General features: G+C 37.2%; 1 protein-coding gene across 1 annotated transcript in view; it reads right to left on the reverse strand.

The window, feature by feature from the left end:
- Positions 1-3,367: 3,367 nt before the first annotated feature.
- Positions 3,368-20,716, reverse strand: part of LOC150099903 (uncharacterized) — a 68,924-nt gene continuing 51,575 nt past the window's right edge. The window contains exons 3-4 of the mRNA XM_090402941.1: positions 9,824-10,045; positions 3,368-4,902 (exon numbers count right to left, since the gene is read on the reverse strand). Of these exons, the coding sequence (XP_090259067.1) occupies positions 3,790-4,902; positions 9,824-10,045 (1,335 nt within the window). The 3' untranslated portion in view covers positions 3,368-3,789. The remainder of the gene's footprint in view (positions 4,903-9,823; positions 10,046-20,716) is intronic.

Consider the following 20,716-nt stretch of genomic DNA (forward strand, 5'->3'; position numbering starts at 1 on the left):
CACTGGGTCCTGTTACGACAGCGTTGTTTAATCCTGTGTAGCTGAAGAGGATACGGCCATTTTTATTTGTGGTTCTGCTGTTCCAGGAGGGATGTTTGGAGTTTAAGTCCCCAGCGACGATGATGGATTCATTTGTGCCTAGTACAGCATCCAAGTCAGAAAATAGCAGGGGACTTGTAGGCGGCGTAGATTTTAAGTCTTCCAGTTGAATTTGTGTGGACTTTGACACCGGTGAGTTCTAGGTTGGAGGTTGGGGGGTTGAGTATTCAATTGTGCCTGATGCAGTTCCTGATAAATATGGCTGTACCACCACCTCTGTAGTCCAGTCGGTCGTTTCTGTATAGTGTGTAGCCTCTCAGTTTTGGATTGTCTGCAGGTCTTAGATGAGTTTCATTAATTAGGATGACGTCAGGGTTGTATCTGTGAGAGAATTCTTGAAGTTCCAGAGTCTTATTTTTTAGGCCATCGGCGTTCCAAGCGGCGATCTGTAGTGAGTCTGGCATTAATCTAGTTTTATTCATTAACAAGCATTGATAATATGGTTTGAGTTTCTTTTAGAAATCTTTTTGTGGAGTTTGGTGAAGGGTTTGACTTACTGAAGTCTTGAAGCATGTTTGACAATGAGGCTGTGATGACTGTTGTCATGTTTGGAAGAATTTGGTCCTGTTGGATATATTTGGATGAGCGGGCTACTTCGGCATATGTCCTGCTTAGAAGGTTAAATTCATCATAAGTGAACTCTCAAAAGGTGCATAATCAAATTATTAAAGTACAGAGCTAAAAGGCTGTCGTTTGCAAAAACAGCATATTAAACTAGAGAATATTATGGATGCAACAATATTTTATAGCCAAACATAAAAAGAAATTTACGAAACTTTAGAATAATTAAGTCAAATCCAACTTAACCACTAATAAAAGGCGTACATACGGGCAAAGAGTGTATGTTTTAATACAAGTAATACAAGTGAAGGCAGCTGCATGTCCAAGGTTACATTCTTATAAGCTTTCTGGTAATTTTTCGAACTTTTTCGTTTAGTTTTTTCTATATTTGGCTATAAAACATGGCTGGATCCATAATATCCTCAATTTTAATGGTATTAGTGAAATTTTTTATATTTTCAAATCAGAAATATTATTACTTAAAATTTTATTTTGTGCTTAAACTAAATGGAGTAGTTTCGACATATACATTAAACAAAATGGTGTAATTAGAATAGAAGAAAATGTAGTAGATGTAGAAATATGCAAACTACCCTGGAAATATTCATCTGCGAGCAAAGAAGAGTATATTGAAGATCTTATTTTCTCTTCGGAGAAAGCTCCTAAAGGACACGAACTGATCAACCAACTTCTCTTGGTTTAGAGAAGGCGCAGGCTTTGATGCATTTATTTTTATTTCCTTTTTTATTTTAAATCAATACCTGTAGGTGTTCAGATATTCTGTACGTAGCATCTGCTTTCCAGACTCAAATTTTCTCATTTTTTTTTCGATAATAACTAAACATTGCAGTACGGTGAATGCTCAGTGAAGATGGTTAAATTATCCTTAAAACGGATTATTCGAATGAAGAACTTGAAGCACAAATACATAAGATTAAGAATTCAAACGAAACTGTAGTGTGGCAAAAGAAACATGCAAATTAAAGTGATCGGAAGTTAAGTAGAATGTAGGAATCGTTTTTAAGTGAAATTAATTATAACGAACATTAAAATATAATAGGCAATTATGGAAATCAACCGAAATGAACACATGCTTCAGTAATTTTTCTCCCCCCCTCCATCTTTAATAGCATTCAGTGCATAAAAACTGCTTAATCAGGCGTATTCTGAAATAAACAAAGTATATTTTGTAAGTCAAATTAATTGTTGTCTCATTTCACTTGAATGGAGCTGAAAACATGCTATGAACAATTACTGGAACAGCTTTCTTCTATTTTAAGATTGCGACACCAATTACATTCGATTATTTTAATTACTTTCATTTTTCTTATTATTATTTTCTGATGGACTTGAATTTCTTTTTAGTGTTAACTGGGCATAGTAATCGATGCTTTGCTTTACATTTAGCGTCAAATGACTGCAATTCTAATTTGAAAAATTAATTTAATAGGAATTTGGTTTCAGTCTTCTTTTGTTTGTCAAGCATTTCATGGTAGAATGACTATAGCTCCAGGAAGTAATATATTTCAGTGGAGAAAACTTTATAAATACACTCACACCCACATCTGTGATGAGAATATTTTTTTATCAGTATAACAATGCCTTTATTGATGGAGTTTTTTCACGACTTCTTTCTTTAGCGATTTCAAGGGTGTTTTCGACATCGCTACACCTACGCACGGGTAAAAATTGAATTGAGTATTGCGTAATATACGTGGGATACGCGTATAAAAATAATGTATACAAGAGACAACTACATCCATACTCGTGTTGCACAACTTCATAAAAACAACTAAAAAAGGCTAATGTAATTTGTAGCACACAAACATTTATAGTAATTATACCGTAGCTATGATATATTATTATTCATAATAATATATCGTATTATTATGAATAATACTGGAAGCATAATACTCAATCGATCTTAGTTAAACGATGAAATTTTTCTTGTGGTGTTAATTGGATTCATCCTGAAAAACATCGCAATAAAAGCGCTTTTTTAATTAAAAATAATAATTTTGTGAGAGATCAATTATACACGACTTAGATCTTCATGCACTGAATAATATTTCTCTTTTAAATCCACTACATTTTTATTTCTGTTTCAATTTCGGCAGCTTTCTATCTTTTCTTTTTCTTCTCATCGCAACTGTTATCCTCCGCTAAAACACTCCATTTTCTTGAATCGATAAGAAATTGAGAATTTTCTTCCTAAAGACTTCATTATATTTCTAAGCAAACGAAGGCAGGCTGTGAACTTCAAAGAGGATTCGTTTGACTTTTCTATCTATGAATCCAGAATGTAAAAGTCAGTTTTACCATCAAGGTACTCTTGATTCTACAAATGGATTTAATTCAATTTCTAAAAGGAAAATTGGAAAAATAAAATTATTTAAAGAAATGTCGAAACTGAGGCGATATCAAACGTGATTTCTTTTTTCTCAATTACGTTTTTCTCAATCAAGACCTGGAAAGGTACACACTGCATCACCAGACTACTGGAATATCACAACACAGTCAAAAGAAAAGAAAGAAAAAAAAATCACAAAAGTGAGGACTTACGTCAGTACAAAGGTAACTTAAGACGCAACATATCATAGTGTGTAAATTAGCCCAGCGAAATCGCAAGTCATTTCACTTTCTTAATCGCTAGGATTTTTGGCAGCAATCCTGGTCTAATTCAAGGAAAATAGCCGATTCACATATATGGACTCTTATGAGTCACTGCTAGACCTTTATTAACATTTTCCAGATGAAAGAAATTTAGCCAATAGAGTCATTATCCTTGACTATTCTCAAAATGTGCGATTTTTCTATTATCTACAGAATACTGATTATTACAGGCGTCTGATTATTAGGAGAGAGATAATCTTGAAAAGTAGTACATCGATCTCTAAAACTACTGTTAAACAAAATGAGCGAAGGAAACAAATTGACTGAAAGAAAAAAAAGTGATGGTGCACGTTCGAAGAAGGAAAGCGACCCAAAAGGTTCGATTATGTTACTGCATATCTTCTGATAGTTTCACAAAAGTCTGGAAAACTTCCATCTATTCGGACTTTTGCTCCTAAGGACGGCTAAAGTAAAGGCAATAATCCTCTTTGGGAAGCCGAAACATACTCTGCAAGGTCAAAAGATGTGCACGCAGTGATTTTTGAAGTCACTCACGACTACGTCCTGGCTGGCAGTAACAGCGAGACCGGAGATCCAACTGAACTGACCTCCATGGGATCCTTTGGTACCAAACGACCGAACGTACCTACCGTCTGGGCGACAGATCTGCACGCGTCCATTGCCGCTGTCTCCGACGAAGATGAAGCCCGTGTCGTCGATGGCAATGCATTCCGGATGGATGAATTGACCTTTCAATGTTCCCTTCTGACCGAAGGTCGACAGGTGGTCCCCAGAAGACGAGAACACGTGGATTCGGTGGTTTCCAAAGTCGCAAACTACGAGTTTCTGTCCGTCTCGGGTTACGGCGATTCCCGCTGGGTCGTGGAACATGCTTCGAGGTCGAATGCTGGCGCCCTCTCTCGGAAACACGCCGATCTCGTTCAGAAACGCTCCGTCTTTGTCCAGCACCTGTATGCGACCGTTACAAGTATCGCAAACGTAAATGCGACCATTCTGGTCCACACAGATGGACTCTGGGCTGCGGAACCTCGCTGGCGATCGCCCCTTCATACCGATTTGTTTAACGAAATGTCCATTGCAATCAAATACGTGGATGCAGTGCTTCCATTTGTCCGTCACTAGAATCTGCTGCTCAGTGGGAGAAAGAGCGATCCCAAACGGACAAAGAAATTCTCCCGGTCGCTGACCTCGAGTGCCAAAAGATCGCCTGAATTTTCCTGTCTTTAGGTCAAACACGTGTATCCGATGGTTGTCCATAGCGACCACGAAAACCTCGTCGGACCAGGGAGAAACGGCCACCCCAGATGGTCTCTGTAACATTCCCATTCCCAGCCGTATCTTGGGAGCAAAAGTCTTTGCTCGGTAGAAGCGGGACCGTGCGTTCGCAAGTTCCTGTTGTTTGTCATCGTCACTGGCTATCACTGGAGGTTCGGTGTTGGGTGCATCCTCCGTCGGTGGTTCGTAGTCATCATCCTCTTGAGAAACATTCTTTGTTTCCGTACTTAAGGTGAAGGTCTCGTGATCAAAAGCTAGATTGGGAAAGCCGATATTCCCAACATCGACAACAGCATCCGAGGACTCTCCGTGAATCTCGAGAAAAAGCGCCACCTGAAATGAGAGATGAACAACACATGAGCGTCAGTAAGCATAGAAATGCACTCACAAAGTAAATTCACTTTCATGTTTACCACTTAAATCCCTGAAGAACTGCATTCTAAGTGTTTTAAGAATTTCACTAGATAATGAAGTTCTTAACCTAGCTAGCCATGGAAACTGATTGGAAAAAATATATCATGAATACCGCATATAAAATAGAATTATATAAATATGTAAAATAATTCATCTCGAAATAGTGGGGTTAATGTTATAAATTAAAGAAAAATAAGCAAGGATATATTGTGTTACTGAAGGTAACTGAAGACATAGGTATAACCATATATGCCTGTATGTGGGATGAAAAGTCCTGCTACTTCTGGATGATGTCAGCTAACTCACATTCAGTTAGCAGACACTGCTAGTACACTGTTCGGAAATGCATACTTGGATAAGGTTTCCCAACTGGGTGCCAATGCACCATAATTTTCTGGGCACGCTTGTCTGATATTTAATAAATCGTATCTTAGGAAATAGACGAGTCATAATAACCAGAAATTTTTGAGCTGATGGAAACTGAAGAATCTGTTTTGTCTTTGATATGAGTCCCAGTTATTTTTTTCCCTCTTGACCTAAATGAAAGAATTTCGGAAGAGGCTCAGCAACACATCGGACATTTTACGCGCTGCAGGACAGATATAGTTCTTACGAATGGTTGAAAATGCCAGAAGACATGGAATTTCTTGGTTAATTATATGAAAGAATGCAATCCGAAAGCACCCAAAAATCAAATAAAAAATAACTTGGCATAATACTCGTTTCTCGATATCTTCCATAGATATACGATTCTTAACAACTGGATCACAAGAAGATATATAAATAATAAATTTAGTTTAGTGCTTTATCCAAGTGTAAGCAAACAAAGTTTTGCGCCTGAAGTATTTTCAGGACTGGGGAAATTCGTGGTGAAGATGGACTAAGCTCTCATCACACGTCTTAGTATCTCCCATAATGCAACGCACATCTCTTTGCGGACATGTATAATGCTATGCATTAAGGGAAGAGCCACTACCCAGACCGGTTTCGACCTTTATTGAGGTTCTTGCCACTGACAAGAACCTCAATAAAGGTTCTTGTCAGTGGGAGCCAGAGGTGGTGATACTAAGGTGGAAGCAGTGGAGAAGTCATATTTACCTATACGAGTTGCCAAAAGGTGTCTCACCTTATTATTAAATTACTCTGGATTAGAGAAAGATGTTGGAAGTTGTTTTTTTTTTCCCTACTTGGTTAGACTATAATAAATTTAGTTTACTTCTCCATTACTTCCACCTTAGTATCACCACCTCTGGGGTTAGCTCCCACTGACGAGACCTCAATAATGGTGAAAACGGTCTGGGTAGTGGCCCTTTCCTTAATGTTTAGCATTGTACATGTCCGCAAGGAGATGTGCTTGGCATTATGGGAGATACTAAGACAAATGATGAGAGCTTAGTCCTCCTTCACCACGAGTTGCCTCAGTCCTGAAGACACTTCAGGCGCAAGCTTTGTTTACAGTAAATTTATTATAGTCTAACCGAGTGGGAAAAACTTCCAGGTAAATTTTATTTACCTCGAACTTTTTTGCGAGGTAAATTTTATTTACCTCGCAAAAAAAGTTCCCTAAACTGGTTAGTTGCAACATAGTTTGTTAGGAAAAAACTAATAGGAAGTTTTGAATGACTTCATAATGTGATTGAATCAAAACATCAAAATTATCACGATTTGAAGTTCGTCCGACTGACGCTCTCCAACATTGACGCGTCTTCCAATCAAGCAATGGATTCGACCTCGGATCTTTTCGCAAGGCAGACGTGCAAAGCTACAGAATTCTTCCCGCACGAAGTAAACAAGCCCAAACGCGTGGCATTTGTGTAAACACCCACTCGAAAACACTCGTCCAAAGAGCGGATTGCCAGTGTCATGCGAGCCGTAAACGTCGGCTTTCAGCATACGTGAGAAAGTTTTCAATATTGACGAAGTACAGAAAAGAAGAAAACACCGCAAGGGGTTGTGGGGGGGAGAAGAGAGACGGGGAGGAGTGCCGCCACATATGTGGAACCCAAGATTTCGTAAGCTGTCTTCTGAATACTTTTGTTGCGATTATCTGAGGCTGATGCCTGAGCACGTACGAAGCGTCCTCGTTCGAAGGGGAAACTCCATCATTAAGGATGGTCATCACCGCGAACACCCATGTAACGCTTCGGTACATTTCGCTTCTCGGCTCCTCTGCAACTATCGTTGGCATTCTGTTGAGGTTCGACGGCTTCTTAAAAAGGTGCAGGAAGTGCAGATAAACGCAGCTGACAAAAAAAGAAAACTACAATGAAATATTTCAAAAAACATCCCGAATATTAGTCGCAAAGTTGTAAGGTGCAAATATTAGAATGGTTATAACTCTGCACTGGCTTATTGGAGCTGCCTGCACATTATTCAGCGATTTGGGTACATACAGCGCCACCTATAACTCAACTTTCGACCCAAAATAGAGCTGCCTCCTTTTTTTGCAGCAATGCCTTCAATTATTAAATAAATAATAATTTATTTAATAAATATATAAATATATATTTATACTATGATAAAAGAATAAAATAATAAATAATAAAAATAAACATATAAAATGAAATAAATAATAAAAAAAAATGAATGTACTAAAAAATGCTGAATTACACAGGCCTGCGATGGAGAGGTTGCCTGAGAAGTAAAGATTGATTCTAATAGATTTTTAGGTGCTGAGTCCAGAAAAATAGTACAATTTTTTTTTTAATGTTTTTACGTAGTGTCGTGTAATAGTGTTGATGTCATTCGTTAAAATTCGTTTAACTGGTGTTTATAATGGCTTCAAGAGGTTGCAAAAATTCCCCTAACAAAGAGGATACACCAAATATCCGTGCTTTTTGTGCGAGTGGGACAACCGAGATCGAGAGCAACATTGGATCAAGAAGGAATGGCCAGAAAGAGTCACATTAGAACCTGGAAGTAAAAATGTATTACACGAACCTTGGTTGCTCGGGAAAAAATCCTTTTACCTCCGCTTCACGTAAACCTGGGATTGATGAAGCAATTTGTCAAGGCTTTGTCGAAAGAAGGAGAGTGTTTTTAATACATCAGTGCACATTTTCCGGGATTATCTACAGCAAAATTGAAAGAAGGTATTTTTATCGGTCCGGACATCAGGAAACTTAAGAAGGATAAACTGTTTCAAGAAAAAATGGCAACTGTTGAAAAAGGAGCGTGGAAAGCTTTGAAAGAGGTGGTGACCATTTTTAAGAAATCACAAGGACACCAACTATAAAATGATTGTGGAAGACATGCTACAGAAATTCAAGGATTTGGGATGCTCCATGAGCTTAAAAGTGCACTTTCCCAACTCTCATTTAGACCACTTTCCTGAGAATCTGGGAACTGTCAGTGAAGAGCAAGGAGAGCGATTCCACCAAGACATCAAGGAGATGGAAAGAAGGTATCAGGGCAGGTGAAACGTGAACATGATGGCGGACTATTGCTGGATGTTACGCAGAGACAACCCGGGAAAACAATTTCACAGAAAAAGTTCAAAAAGAAGCTTTGAAGGAAAAAGAAAAAGACACCACAAGGAAATATAAAGTATGTACTACAGATTAATCTTTAATTACTTTAATTACATTTTTTCCCCAATACTTTCATTCCAAAAATGGTTACGGAAAATTTTAAATACTGTTATTTTACTTAATACAATGCGTTTTAACACTTTCATTGCCAAGCTGAAAATTGGAATTTCGTGTGTGGTGGCCAAATTTTTTAATTTTTTTTTATTTAGTTAGCGACGTCCACGCGATAACGCGTGATCGGCCGTTTGGTGAGAACTCGCATCGCGTGATATTGTTCATTGCCAAGCTGAAAATTGGAATTTCGTGTGGTGGCCAACTTTTTTTTATTTTTTTATTTAGTTAACGACGTCCACGAGATAACACCTGATCGGCCGTTTGGTGAGAACTCGCATCGCGCGATATCGTATGATTGGCAATGAACATGTGAAAGCTATTTTAGTGGTGTAATATTGAGATCCATTTTGCGAAAACTCCTTACGTGATAGAGAAAAATGGAAGAGGTATTTTAAATCAGCGATCAAAAATAAATCAGAAACAGTTAATAGTTTCCAGACAACTTTTCATGACTCGAATTTTACAGGCGTGTGTCATCGTTTAGAATCCAATAATCCGAATGCCTCGATAATCCGAGAACTAACCTTTGCTTTTATTACTTCCCATTGCCAAAGTTGCATGTGTAGTGTTTTTTTTTTTTTTTTTAAATCCTCAATTAATGCACGAATAAGGAAAGATGATTTTATTCTTCTTACAACTTTAATGGTTGTTTTGAGTACATTACTTGTTAGACCAGAGTATTGACTATTGATAAATAGTCAAATTTGCTAATGGGATAATATTTTGCAAATCTCATTCTCTTTTCCAGTACATCGAAATATTCGAACCCTCTTGGAAATTCGGTTTTATCATGCCGTAAAAAAGTCAGAAAATAAACCATCAAATATATAATATACTGGACTCATCACCATATTTGCTTAGACCATAATCTCAACCAACCCTCTGCATACCCACGCATTAATTTTCCCTTTTATCCTTTATTTTTAATGGTAACATCGCAGTAATAATGTTTCGGTATACAAACAGGCGTATTTTATCAGACAAAAAGCCACAGCCAACTCTAATAGGATCAGAGGAGAGTAGGTGGTGAGAAACAAAGCTGAGAATGTAATAAATAATCTCATCATGGCATACATAGAAAATTAGGACTTTAAAAAGAGTTTTAAGTTTGCTGTAAAGCTATCATCCACTCGTGACCCGAATGTATCACAACACGCACGACAACTAATGCACCAGGCAACTATTAATTGTCTTACTTGTTCCGAAGTGTTGTTGGCAGCGTCGAAATCTTTCGAAATGAGTTCCTCGATTTTCACGAGGGTTGCATCTAATCTGCGGAAACAGTCCTGACGGGAAGATTCTTCTTTCCAGTGTACTTCGTCCACTGCTTGTATTAGGCGGCTTTCGGTGTCCAAGATTCGTTGCACTTTAACCTCGCATGCTTCTCGTATGTCCGTCTTCAACTTGCTGCAGTATTCCTAAGAGAAGAAATGAATGCACGAAAAGATCACTACAATGAAAGAAATTCCACTTCAAATAACATTCATATTTCTTGGTTACGATAAACCAAACTGCAGCAAATAAGGTTTCTGGAGATCAAGCTCATTACACTCGCTTTTTTCGAACAATAACAATGTTAATTAATGTAGCTAATTAGAATAAGGGTGCTGGTCTTAAGTGGGTTTTGTCTTGGCTTCTACTCTACTCTCCTGCTTAAATAAGTAATCGAAGCAAAGTATTGTCTTAAGTGTTATTCCGATCGCTCCTCAACATTCAAGAAAAAAAGTCAATTTCTAAGGTTATTTTAACAGTTTAGAAGTCTACTTAATTAGATGTTTTAATTATGAATATAAGAGGCCACAAGAAAGTGGTATCTCATGACTTTGTTTCCATCTTCAATTAACAAGCGAGTCCTTAAAACCGAGCTTTTGTTATAAACATCACTGGTGGATTCAAGGTCATTAGTTTGGCCAATATGACTTTCATATACCAAGCTAAGATGTACACCCTCAGTCCAAAAAGAAACCGAACTTTTCGAAAATAGAAGAAACTAGTGGCGCCACCTGTTGTATATTTTTTCTCTCGAAAGCGGCAACCTTCATTAGTGTTGTATCAACTGTTTATGACATTTGTTTCAGTAGAAGCCGAGTTATAGTGCCAAGAGTGACAGCGTGTTTTGACGAACGGTCGGAAAATGAGTTTCAAACAGACAGCTGCGATTGACTTTTGTGTTAATTTTGTGTTTGAAGCATCAAATGCTTCAAAAAGCATACGGTGATGAATGCTTATCCCGTACTCAAATTTACGAGTGGTTTAAGTGATTTCAAAGTGGTCGTGAGACGCTTGAGGACAACGAAAAGCAGGGACGTCCAAAAACTGGACTGAGCGAAGTTAACATTCAAAAAATGCGTGATTTCATCAAAGAAACCCGAAATCGTCTGTGAGACTGATTGAAGATGAATTGGGGATTCCAAAATCAACTGTGCACAACATTTTGACCGAGAGTTTGGGCCTTCGTAAATTGAATTTGCGATTTGTTCCCCACAAGTTGATCGACGACCAAAAAAGTATCGAATTGAACACTGCAAGGACCTCATTAAACCCTCTCATAAGGACTCAAACTTCCTTGAAACGATTGCTACTGATGACTAAACGTGGTGTTTTGAGTATGAGCCGGAAACAAAGTGCCAGAGTGCTGAGTGGAGACCACCAGAAGAAGGGCATCCGAAAAAAAGTCGCTTGGAGAAGTCAAAAGTAAAGAGAATGTGATTTGTTTCGATGATTCCCAGGGCATTATCCACAAAGAATTCGTTCCGCCTGGCCAAAGGGTCAATGGTGAGTTTTATGTCGAAGTTTTGAAGCGATTGATAGCGAGAATTCGTCACGTACGGCAAAAATATCGTGAAGATCGACCGTTCGTCAAAACACACTGTCACTCTTGGCACTATAACTCGGCTTCTAATGAAACAAATGCCATAAACAGTTGACACAACACTAATGAAGGTTGCCGCTTTCGACAACAAAAAGCGACAACAGGTGGCGTCACTAGTTTCTTCTATTTTCGAAAAGTTCGGTTTCTTTTTGGACAGAGGGTGTATAACATAACATTGTAGACTCAGTCTTAATATAATGCTCAATGACTGCTGTCTAATAAACAAAAGGTAAGCTGAATTAAAATTAATGTAATTCAAGCGCTGAAATTGCATTAATTTTATCTTCTCTTACTTAATCCTTCCTCTTCTACAATTACGGTGTCGAGGTTTCTTATTCTTATAACTGCAACCGTAACCCGAGGATAAGGTAGTTAGCCCTATGCCTCCCGGTGTATCTTACATCTGTAAGACACACCGGGAGGTGTGTTCGTGTGTTCACGGCGCTCGTTTGCCTCTTCTGGGGCACGAAAAACGCGAATTTCGGGTGAAAAATTCCCTTACCTCCGTATGGGGAAACTCAAACACAACCGGACCGGCAAACTCAACTTTAGTCGAAAGAGACCAGATAAAGGTTCCTCCCGTCATTGATGGGAATCGAACCAAGGTCTTTCCGACCAAAAGGCTTCGTTCATGCCGACTAAGCTACTGAGGCTCTTTCTTACCACGTTGTCAAAATCATTAGTTGTACTGATGTTTTAATTTAATAAAAGATAACTTTCTAAACAAAATATTTCTGAAGAAACTAAGTATGCGTAATATAAAGGGACATTCTAGTAACAAAAATTCGCGTAACAAATTATATTTTCCAAAAAATCAATAGTGTTTATACCATTCTTCGTATGCTTATTATTTATTGACTTTTCCTTTTTGAAATGGTCCTCACACAAAGGAAATGGCCTCCAAACAACGATACAGTGCCTAATCTCTTTACGGCGATAGGATTTTGCATTTATCGAGCCCTATATATATATATATATATATATATATATATATATATATAGAAACGAGCTATAAACATTTCTCATTATCCAATTCCTTTTATTCGTAATTTAGGAAGTACATGGCATTTCCCAATACCTTTTCGCCTGAAGCCAACAACAACTGTCCATCGAAGCTAATGGTGATTGTTTGAAATCCATTTGAGAGACTTTACTCCGAGCACACACACACACACACACACTCACTCTCTCTCTCTCTCTCTCTCTCTCTCTCTCCCCCCCCTCTCTCTCTCCCCCCCCTCTCTCTCTCTCTTTCTCTCTATTTTCGGAGAGAACATCAAAGCGTCTTGGCATTACTGTATGATAAGAGGATTGAAACTTCAGTATCTAAGTAAAGCCCTAACGTAATTTTAACTTCAAAGGGGCAAAAAGCGAATATCCAATAGAACAAGGTGCAGGTGTTTTTAGTTTGTGTTTGTCTTTTTTGGGATAACTTCTTTGTCTGAGACAAAAACACGTATCTTTAAACGAAAATAAAATAAAACATGTAATATGAAAATCACCTGCGAGTCAAACCCTGACGATTTGTAGAAAGTAGGCCTACTCACAAAATGAAACAGATTGATATACTGAAATTGCACTTAAAGAACAGGAAGATGTGTGTGCAATACACATACAAAAAAAAAAAAAAATAAATAGAGAGAATAAACTCCCTCAATATATCCCTCAATATATATATATATGTGTGTATAGCATTTGGTAAAGGCAAATATTGGTATAAAAATACTATTCGGCTACATCACTGTGGATTCAACTATTTGCTTAAAGAAACTTTTTTTTTTTTGTTGTGCAGAAAAATGTTCGAGTGAAATAACCCATGACTTGATTCAAAAATATTTCGACAAGTACAAACTCCGAAATATTGAGTGTTTGGAAAGAGAGATCAGTGTAGCTATGGAGATGTTTCGTATTATTCAAATATTGCATAGGAAGTTGTTCTTCTTGGTTTTCAAATATTCTCATGTGATTACGATTGCATAAAATAGTTCAACAATGAGGAGAGAGACTCTTGGAAGGAGCCATTCCAAACTGCTGTTAAGAATATATTAGAGGTTGCGTAATCCATGACTTTCTAATCAGATGTGCATTTTTAACTAATATAACTGCTATAAAAATAAACACCTCAATCCTGATATGTCAAAAACAAGCAACAGTAGAAGTGTTAAAAGACCTCTGGGTTACGTAGTCCACACTAATGGACCAAAACATTATGACTACCTACCTAGCGTGTTGGGTCTCCTTTGGCCGAGATAACAGCTAGCATTCGTCTTAGCATTGACCCACATTCTTTATTACAGTCCGCTAAACGACTTAAAAACACATTTAAGGAATAATAAAAGAAGAAATGAAAAATTCGACGGTTGCCATATGAAAAACTGCTGCATCACCCGAATCCAAAGTTTCCCCTGCGATTACAATACGCTCTAGCGGAGAAAACTATAAACACGTTTGCTGCTTTTATTCAAAGGGCTGTACTATAAAAAATCAAATCTCATTACTTAACGGGCACACTGTCTAATGTCATGAAACGCGCCTTTTTTGATTGTCTGCAATCATTTTCTTATTTGTCTTCTCTCAATTTCGTTCTGTCTCTTATTTGATATTTACGTTGCCTTTATGAAGCATTTCATTATTTTGTTTTTCATTTGGAGCAGGTCTGGTCGGCTAAGTGGATAACGTCTCTACTTTATAACCAATAGAAAGTGGGTTTGAATCCTGTCACGGATGTTTGTGAATGTCTTAAGGCGAATGACGAAAATCATCGCCTGATGTGAAACCACCGCTGTCTGCTTAGTGGAGGTTGAAGTGGCTCCAAGAGTGTGTTTTGTCCGTAAAGTATGGTTTCTGAATTACGTATAAATAACAAAAATAATATTCAAACGAGCATTTAAACCTTAGCCTAAAAACGGAATTAAAGGTTTGCCATTTTTGTGGGTCGGAATCTCATTAAAATACAGCAATACACCGAACGGTGTAAAAAATGCTGACGAAATAGTTCATGAATATGAATATGGCTTGGCAAACGATATCTTGTTCACACGTCATAGAATTGAATGCAATATGATGGCATTCAAGTAAGAACGGTTATTCAAGGAAACTCGGGAGGCTTGTTTTCCAGTCTAATCTAAATAAATCTGAGTGCACGTTTAGTCTAAATATTTAGGAGATAATCATCCAGAAGTGGAACGTCTAAAAAATTATTTATTCTTTCTTTGTCAACGACAAGTACAGTAAAACCTCGATATAACGGACTAATTCGGGCGAGGGGGAGGTGTCCGTTAAATCCGAAAGTTCGTTATATAATAAAGTAGATTTTCCGAATGCGTATGTTAAAAAATTGACAAGTTAGCTAATTTACATGTTTTTACTTATGTAGAAACTTTTATGTAATTAAAATTAAGTACTTTATCTATGAAACATTCAATTTCACAGAAAAGTTGTAATTTTCAATTTATGTCGAATAGGACTATAAAATGCGTACGTACATAAACCATTCACCGCGAGTAAACAAATACACATTACTGGGCGTGGCTTAGTCGGAACATCGGCCGGCATGCGTTAAAACTGCCGCAGAAAGTCACGCCACGCGACAAATGAACCAGTTACAGCGCGAATGGTGTGATCACGTGCTAATCATTCGCCGAACATGTTTAATGATCGGAGACTCATTTATGTCGGCTAAATTGCTACAGTGTTTTTCCAACATGTGATGACCTATTCGCCAAAATTTGTTAAAAATAACAGGAAATTAATAACAAAAAATAACCTGTTAATTTAATTATAAGCATTTTAAAATTAACAGGATGTCAAATTTCACATGTGACATATGGAAATTGTGTCCGTTAAACTGAGGTCCGTAAAATCGAGGGTTAACTGTATTTCCGGTTGCGCTCATCAGTTATAAAACGTTTTGTCATCACATGTTATTTTTAAGTTTTAATTACTTTTGTTTCATAGTTTTGTGAGGAGAGAGCTCTTGTGTTCAAACAAGAACAACTTTTTCAAGCCGCTTCAGGTTTTCAAGTAAGAAGATTATCCCTTACCCCAAGATACAAGATGTATGCCATAACTGAATCCCTGTTTGTTGGAGAGTGTTACCATTGTCATTTGCCTCTACTGTGTTCCAAATATTCGTCATCTGAGCTCATCTAATTCACAGTAATGATTTTTTTCTACATTTTTTAGTAAAGATCTAAAGCCGCCGTAGCTCAGTCGGTAGACGAAGCCCTTTGGTCAGAAAGACCTGGGTTCGATTCCCGTCAGTGACGTGAGGAACCTTTATCTGGTCTCATACGGAGATAGAGGATTTTTCACCAAGAAACTGGTTTTTCGTCCATCAAAATCGTATTAAAAAAAAGCTTCTTTAGTTCAGTTACACCGCCAGTTAAAGAATAAACATTTAGCTGCGCCAACCAGTCCAATACCAAATTTAATATTTAGTTAGAATACTTAACCATCGATAATTTTGAAGATGAAGTGAACACACAGGCAGAGGAAATAACAGCCATCAGCTCCAGAGCATTCAAATCACATTTATTATTAATCATATAAAAATATCCCAGCGCCACCATTTCTCCAATAGTGGCAATATATTCCATTTCGCCACCATTACTCGTACTAAGAGTTCTTAAACATGAAACAATTTTTTTTTTTCAGTTAGTGGAATGAAATTTGCAGCCAGCTGCTTTGCAGACGTTATGCGTCGACAGGCGCATGGAACAAAATATTTATTGTGAAAGATTAGTGTTTTATATGAATCTGAAACGGAATGTTACCATTTAAACTATTCCTGCATGAATAAGCGTTTGCAAAGGCGATAAATGATTTCGCCGAACACATTTATGACTTTTTTTGATCACAGCCAATCTTGCTGAAGCCAACCAGTTCGAAGAAAGAGTATAAAGGAAGATCATCATCATCAAACTCCTGACATGTACCTTCAAGGGGTGTACAGGATATGATAGAACTACATGAAAAATTTACATCATTACTAACTTCCTATCTACAATTTTCCTCCAAATAAGTCTGTTACTTGTCAAGACTCCAACATTACCAGATCTTATATTTCTATCGTCTAAGGCACTTTTTACTCTATCAATCCACCTATATCTTGGTCTTCCTCTGGGTCGTTTTGCTGCCAACCTGGCAGAGAACACTTGTTTTGCTAATCTTTTCTCTCCCATTCTATTTAAGTGACCATACCACTTGAGATTAGCTCTGCTAATGCATTTATGGATGCTGACAATATCAAGTTCTTTCCTAATATCCTCATTTTTAATATGATATTGCCATTGATACCATCTGTTCACGCCTCTAATCTTTCTCAGGACTCTCATATCTGCGGTCTCTAGTCTTTGGTCAAGTGTTTTACTTCTGACCCAGCTCTCAGATCCATAAGTTAAAACTGGTTTGAACACTGCCTTGTATACAGCTAATTTAGTGTTCCGACTAATTTCTTTCTTATTCCATAGGAATTTATTCCTACCATACCAGATTTGTTGATTCTGTTGTCTATTTTCATATTTAATTTACCATCTTCACTAAAAATCGTTCCTAAGTAGCTGAAATGTTTTACTTATTCCACAGGTTCCCCATTCACAACACAGTTGACATTTTCAACCATTCTACCTATTTTCATTGTCTTTGTCTTTTTATTGCTGACCTTCATACCATATCCATTACAACAGTTATTCAATTTAGTCAGGGAATCTTGCAAACTTGTAGCGGATTTATTTAGAAGTATAATCGTCCGCATAAAGCAAAGAGCATACATTAACAACTCCAATTCTGATATCATGTTTAATACCACTTTCCTTAATAATGTGATCCACATAAATAATGAATAATAGAGGGGATAATGTACATCCTTGTCTCACACCAGATTTAACATTAAACCATCTTCCTGTGCTTCCTTCAATTCTAACTGCTGACTTGCAACTCAAATAAAGACTAAGTATTGCTTGATATAATGCCCCATTGACACCATATAACTGTAGTGTATTGAATAGCTTCTCTCTTGGCACCTTGTTATATGCCTTTTCCAAATTGACAAAACTTAAATACAGATCTCTGTTATATTCCCATGATTTCTCAACTATTTATTGTAAAGTGAAGATCTGATCCTGACAGCCTCTATTTGGCCTGAATCCAGCTTGTTCTTCACCAGGCTTTTCTTCCACAATTCTTCACAACCGTTTCTCAAGTATACTTGCATAGATCTTACCAGGAACACTCAGTAGGAAAATACCTCTGTAATTCTCACATTCAGTTTTATTTCCCTTTTTATATTTGGGTTCTATGAGAGCTCTATTCCAATCATCAGGAATTCGTCCCTCTGTCCAGGCCTTCTGAACTATGCAGCGCAGCCATTGTAAGACTTTTATACCACCATACTTCAGCATTTCTGGTCGAATATCATCTACTCCTGCTGCCTTTCCACATTTCAAGCCTTTGATGGCTTTTTCTACTCCAAGTATGTATATGTATTTCTGATTGCAAGCTTGGTCAGTGTTTTTTACCACTGTGCTGTCATCACTGCTTGTTTCATTTAGCAGTTTTTCAAAGTAATTACTCCATACTTCAAGGATATCTTTTTCTCCCGTTTTCATGTCATCTTTATCATCTCTAACTCCTTTTACATCACTTTTTCCTCCATTTCTAAGCTTTTTCGACAACCTCCAGAATATCTTACCACTTTCGTGATATTTATTTTATATGTTCTTGCCAAAGTCCTCCCATGACTTTTGTTTAGCTAGTTTTACACCTTGTTTAGCTTTCTTACATTTGTCTCTGTAGTATTCTCTAAGAGCACAAGCTGACTTATTTGTCCAGAACGTTTGATATGCTTTCTTCTTTTCCTTCACTGCCTCTTTTACTTCCATGGAGTTCTAATTTTTCTATCCTTGCAGACAATCTCACCACATGCCTCTCTGGCTGAATCAATCAGGGTTTTCTTCAAGGCTTGCCATTGAATCTCCAAGGTTTGGTTCCTGAGAAGATAACGGAACATTAGAGAGGAAAAGTGATCCCAGAGGAATAATGTTCGTTGTACTGAAGGTGAGTTAGCTGATCTTATATGGAGATAGAAAGATTTTTTTAATCCCGGAAACTCGAGTTATTCATCTTCCGCATACAGGTAAATAGGCCATGAGAACACATGCAGTTTACAGACCAAAAAAAAAAAAATGTTATTGGTGATGGGCGGTAGATGTTGTTGATGGTAGTAGTGTCGTTGTGTGTAGGTGGAGAATTAAGTAGTAGGGGAGATGGCGAGATGTATGTAGTGGAGTACAGTAGAGTGACTCCCTGAGATCCTTGGAGGTGTCATTTAAAAAAATGGAGGGGAGATGGATCTTGGGCGCATACATTATTTTGGTTTCTAGTCAAGGTGAAATGTGAACCCAGTGCTGTACTTTATGGTGTCAACAAACGTGAAAATCTATGAAGGCGAACTCAGTTAAACACTGGAGCACAGTTGGAAAAATGCCACCGAGTCCCGGCAGGATTTTTCACCACGGAAACTCATGTTTCTTTCATCGCAAAGGCAACAAGATGGTCCGAATAGACAAATGTAGTACATTCGTCTCATGGCCTTAGCTCACTTGGCATACTTCCGAAAATTCTAACTCAAGAAATTTCCATTTTTGAAGTGCAAAGCAAATTAATACGACCAAACACTTCAGAGTTATATTGTTCTCTCCTAATAATTTTAATGCGTTATATTTCGCAGATGTCATGTTCAAGTGTCTAAGTTATTAACAATAATAAATATCTCAATTTCATTCTTGACCTCGGACCAGAAATCGATCACGTGGAATATTTTTAACGAATTAAAAAAAAATTATGGGAGTGAAAGAAAACGAGAGGACATCCATGAAGTGTGCTTGATAGGAACGGCTTGCCTTCGGAGATGGCAAGCGCAAAAAGTGTGATTGAATTAACAGAAAAACATCCATTTTTTTTTGTTTTTTTATGCGTTGGATATATTATTTACCTTTCTAGATATTTAGAACTAAGAACTATTTAAGATGGTCTTACTTATTTCTTTTATTATATTCATATTGAAATGTTAAAAATTGTAGTTTGTTTATCTTCTTCTTCTTCAACCTTTTGGTTCTGTCCACTGCTGGATGAAGGTCTTCCCCTATGATTTTCCAGACCACTTGGTTTTCTGCCTCTCCCATCCATCTCACTCCAAAAATTTGTTCCAGTTCATCCTTCCACCTTCTTCTCGGTCTTCCTCTTTGTCCTGCTCCATCCATTGGTCTCCACTCTGTTGTTTTTCTAGTCCATCTCCCGTCACTGCATCTGGCAATATGGCCAGTCCATTCCACTTAGCCTGTTTAATGTATTTTACAATAGCTTTTTGTTTAGGGTTTCTGTTTATTTGTTTATAACAATACTATAAATGTTCATATATATTTTAAACCAATTATAAAGATATTAATAAAATGTCATCTAATTGCCAAAATATTACGGCGCTATAATTAAAACACTTATTATAATTCAATATTATAATTTCAAACAACGATTAATCATTTAAAATAAGGTCTAAAGAATATAATTCACATTTTGATTCCCTACACCAGTGGTTCCCAACGGTTTTCCCCTTTTAAACCCATTTCTATAAATTGTACCCCTTGTTTTTAAAATAGCTGGTTTAAAGTACTGACTTTTGTTCAATGCCTATTTTAATGTAAAATTGTTTACTTTACTTGTTTTTCCGCCATTACTGATTTTTCGTGTACCCCCCCCCCTGAACGGCCCAGCACGTACTCCTGGGGGTACGCGTATCACCGATTGAGAACCGATGCCCTATACCAGTGATGTTCAACCTTTTTTACTATGCGAGCTACTTTTCTATACTAAGTTATTCGCCGATCTACTCTCTTATATAGATCACGTTCCCCAAACCTGATATCTGAGTACGCACAACTATGCAGTTAAATACGCTCACTGACTTCAGAGGACCCACTCTCCCAGCCCTAAAAACTTTAAAGAAACTAAAAACTTTATTTGTGTATTTAAAAATTTATTTATCACTTTTAATTATTTTAATACAACAAATAAAACAAATATATTGGAATAAAATATTTATTTCTCTATTTTGGAAAACCAAAGTTAGAAAAAACAACAGATTAATTACAAACTCACAAGTTACAGGACACGCTGGTTGATTAAAAAAAAAGTTAATGTGAAATTTGGCATTGTTTAGACC

Source organism: Typopeltis vanoorti, chromosome 13 (genome assembly GCF_054136105.1).
Source record: "Typopeltis vanoorti isolate ZY-2024b chromosome 13, IOZ_Tvanoo_1.0, whole genome shotgun sequence".
Lineage (NCBI taxonomy): Eukaryota > Metazoa > Arthropoda > Arachnida > Uropygi > Thelyphonidae > Typopeltis > Typopeltis vanoorti.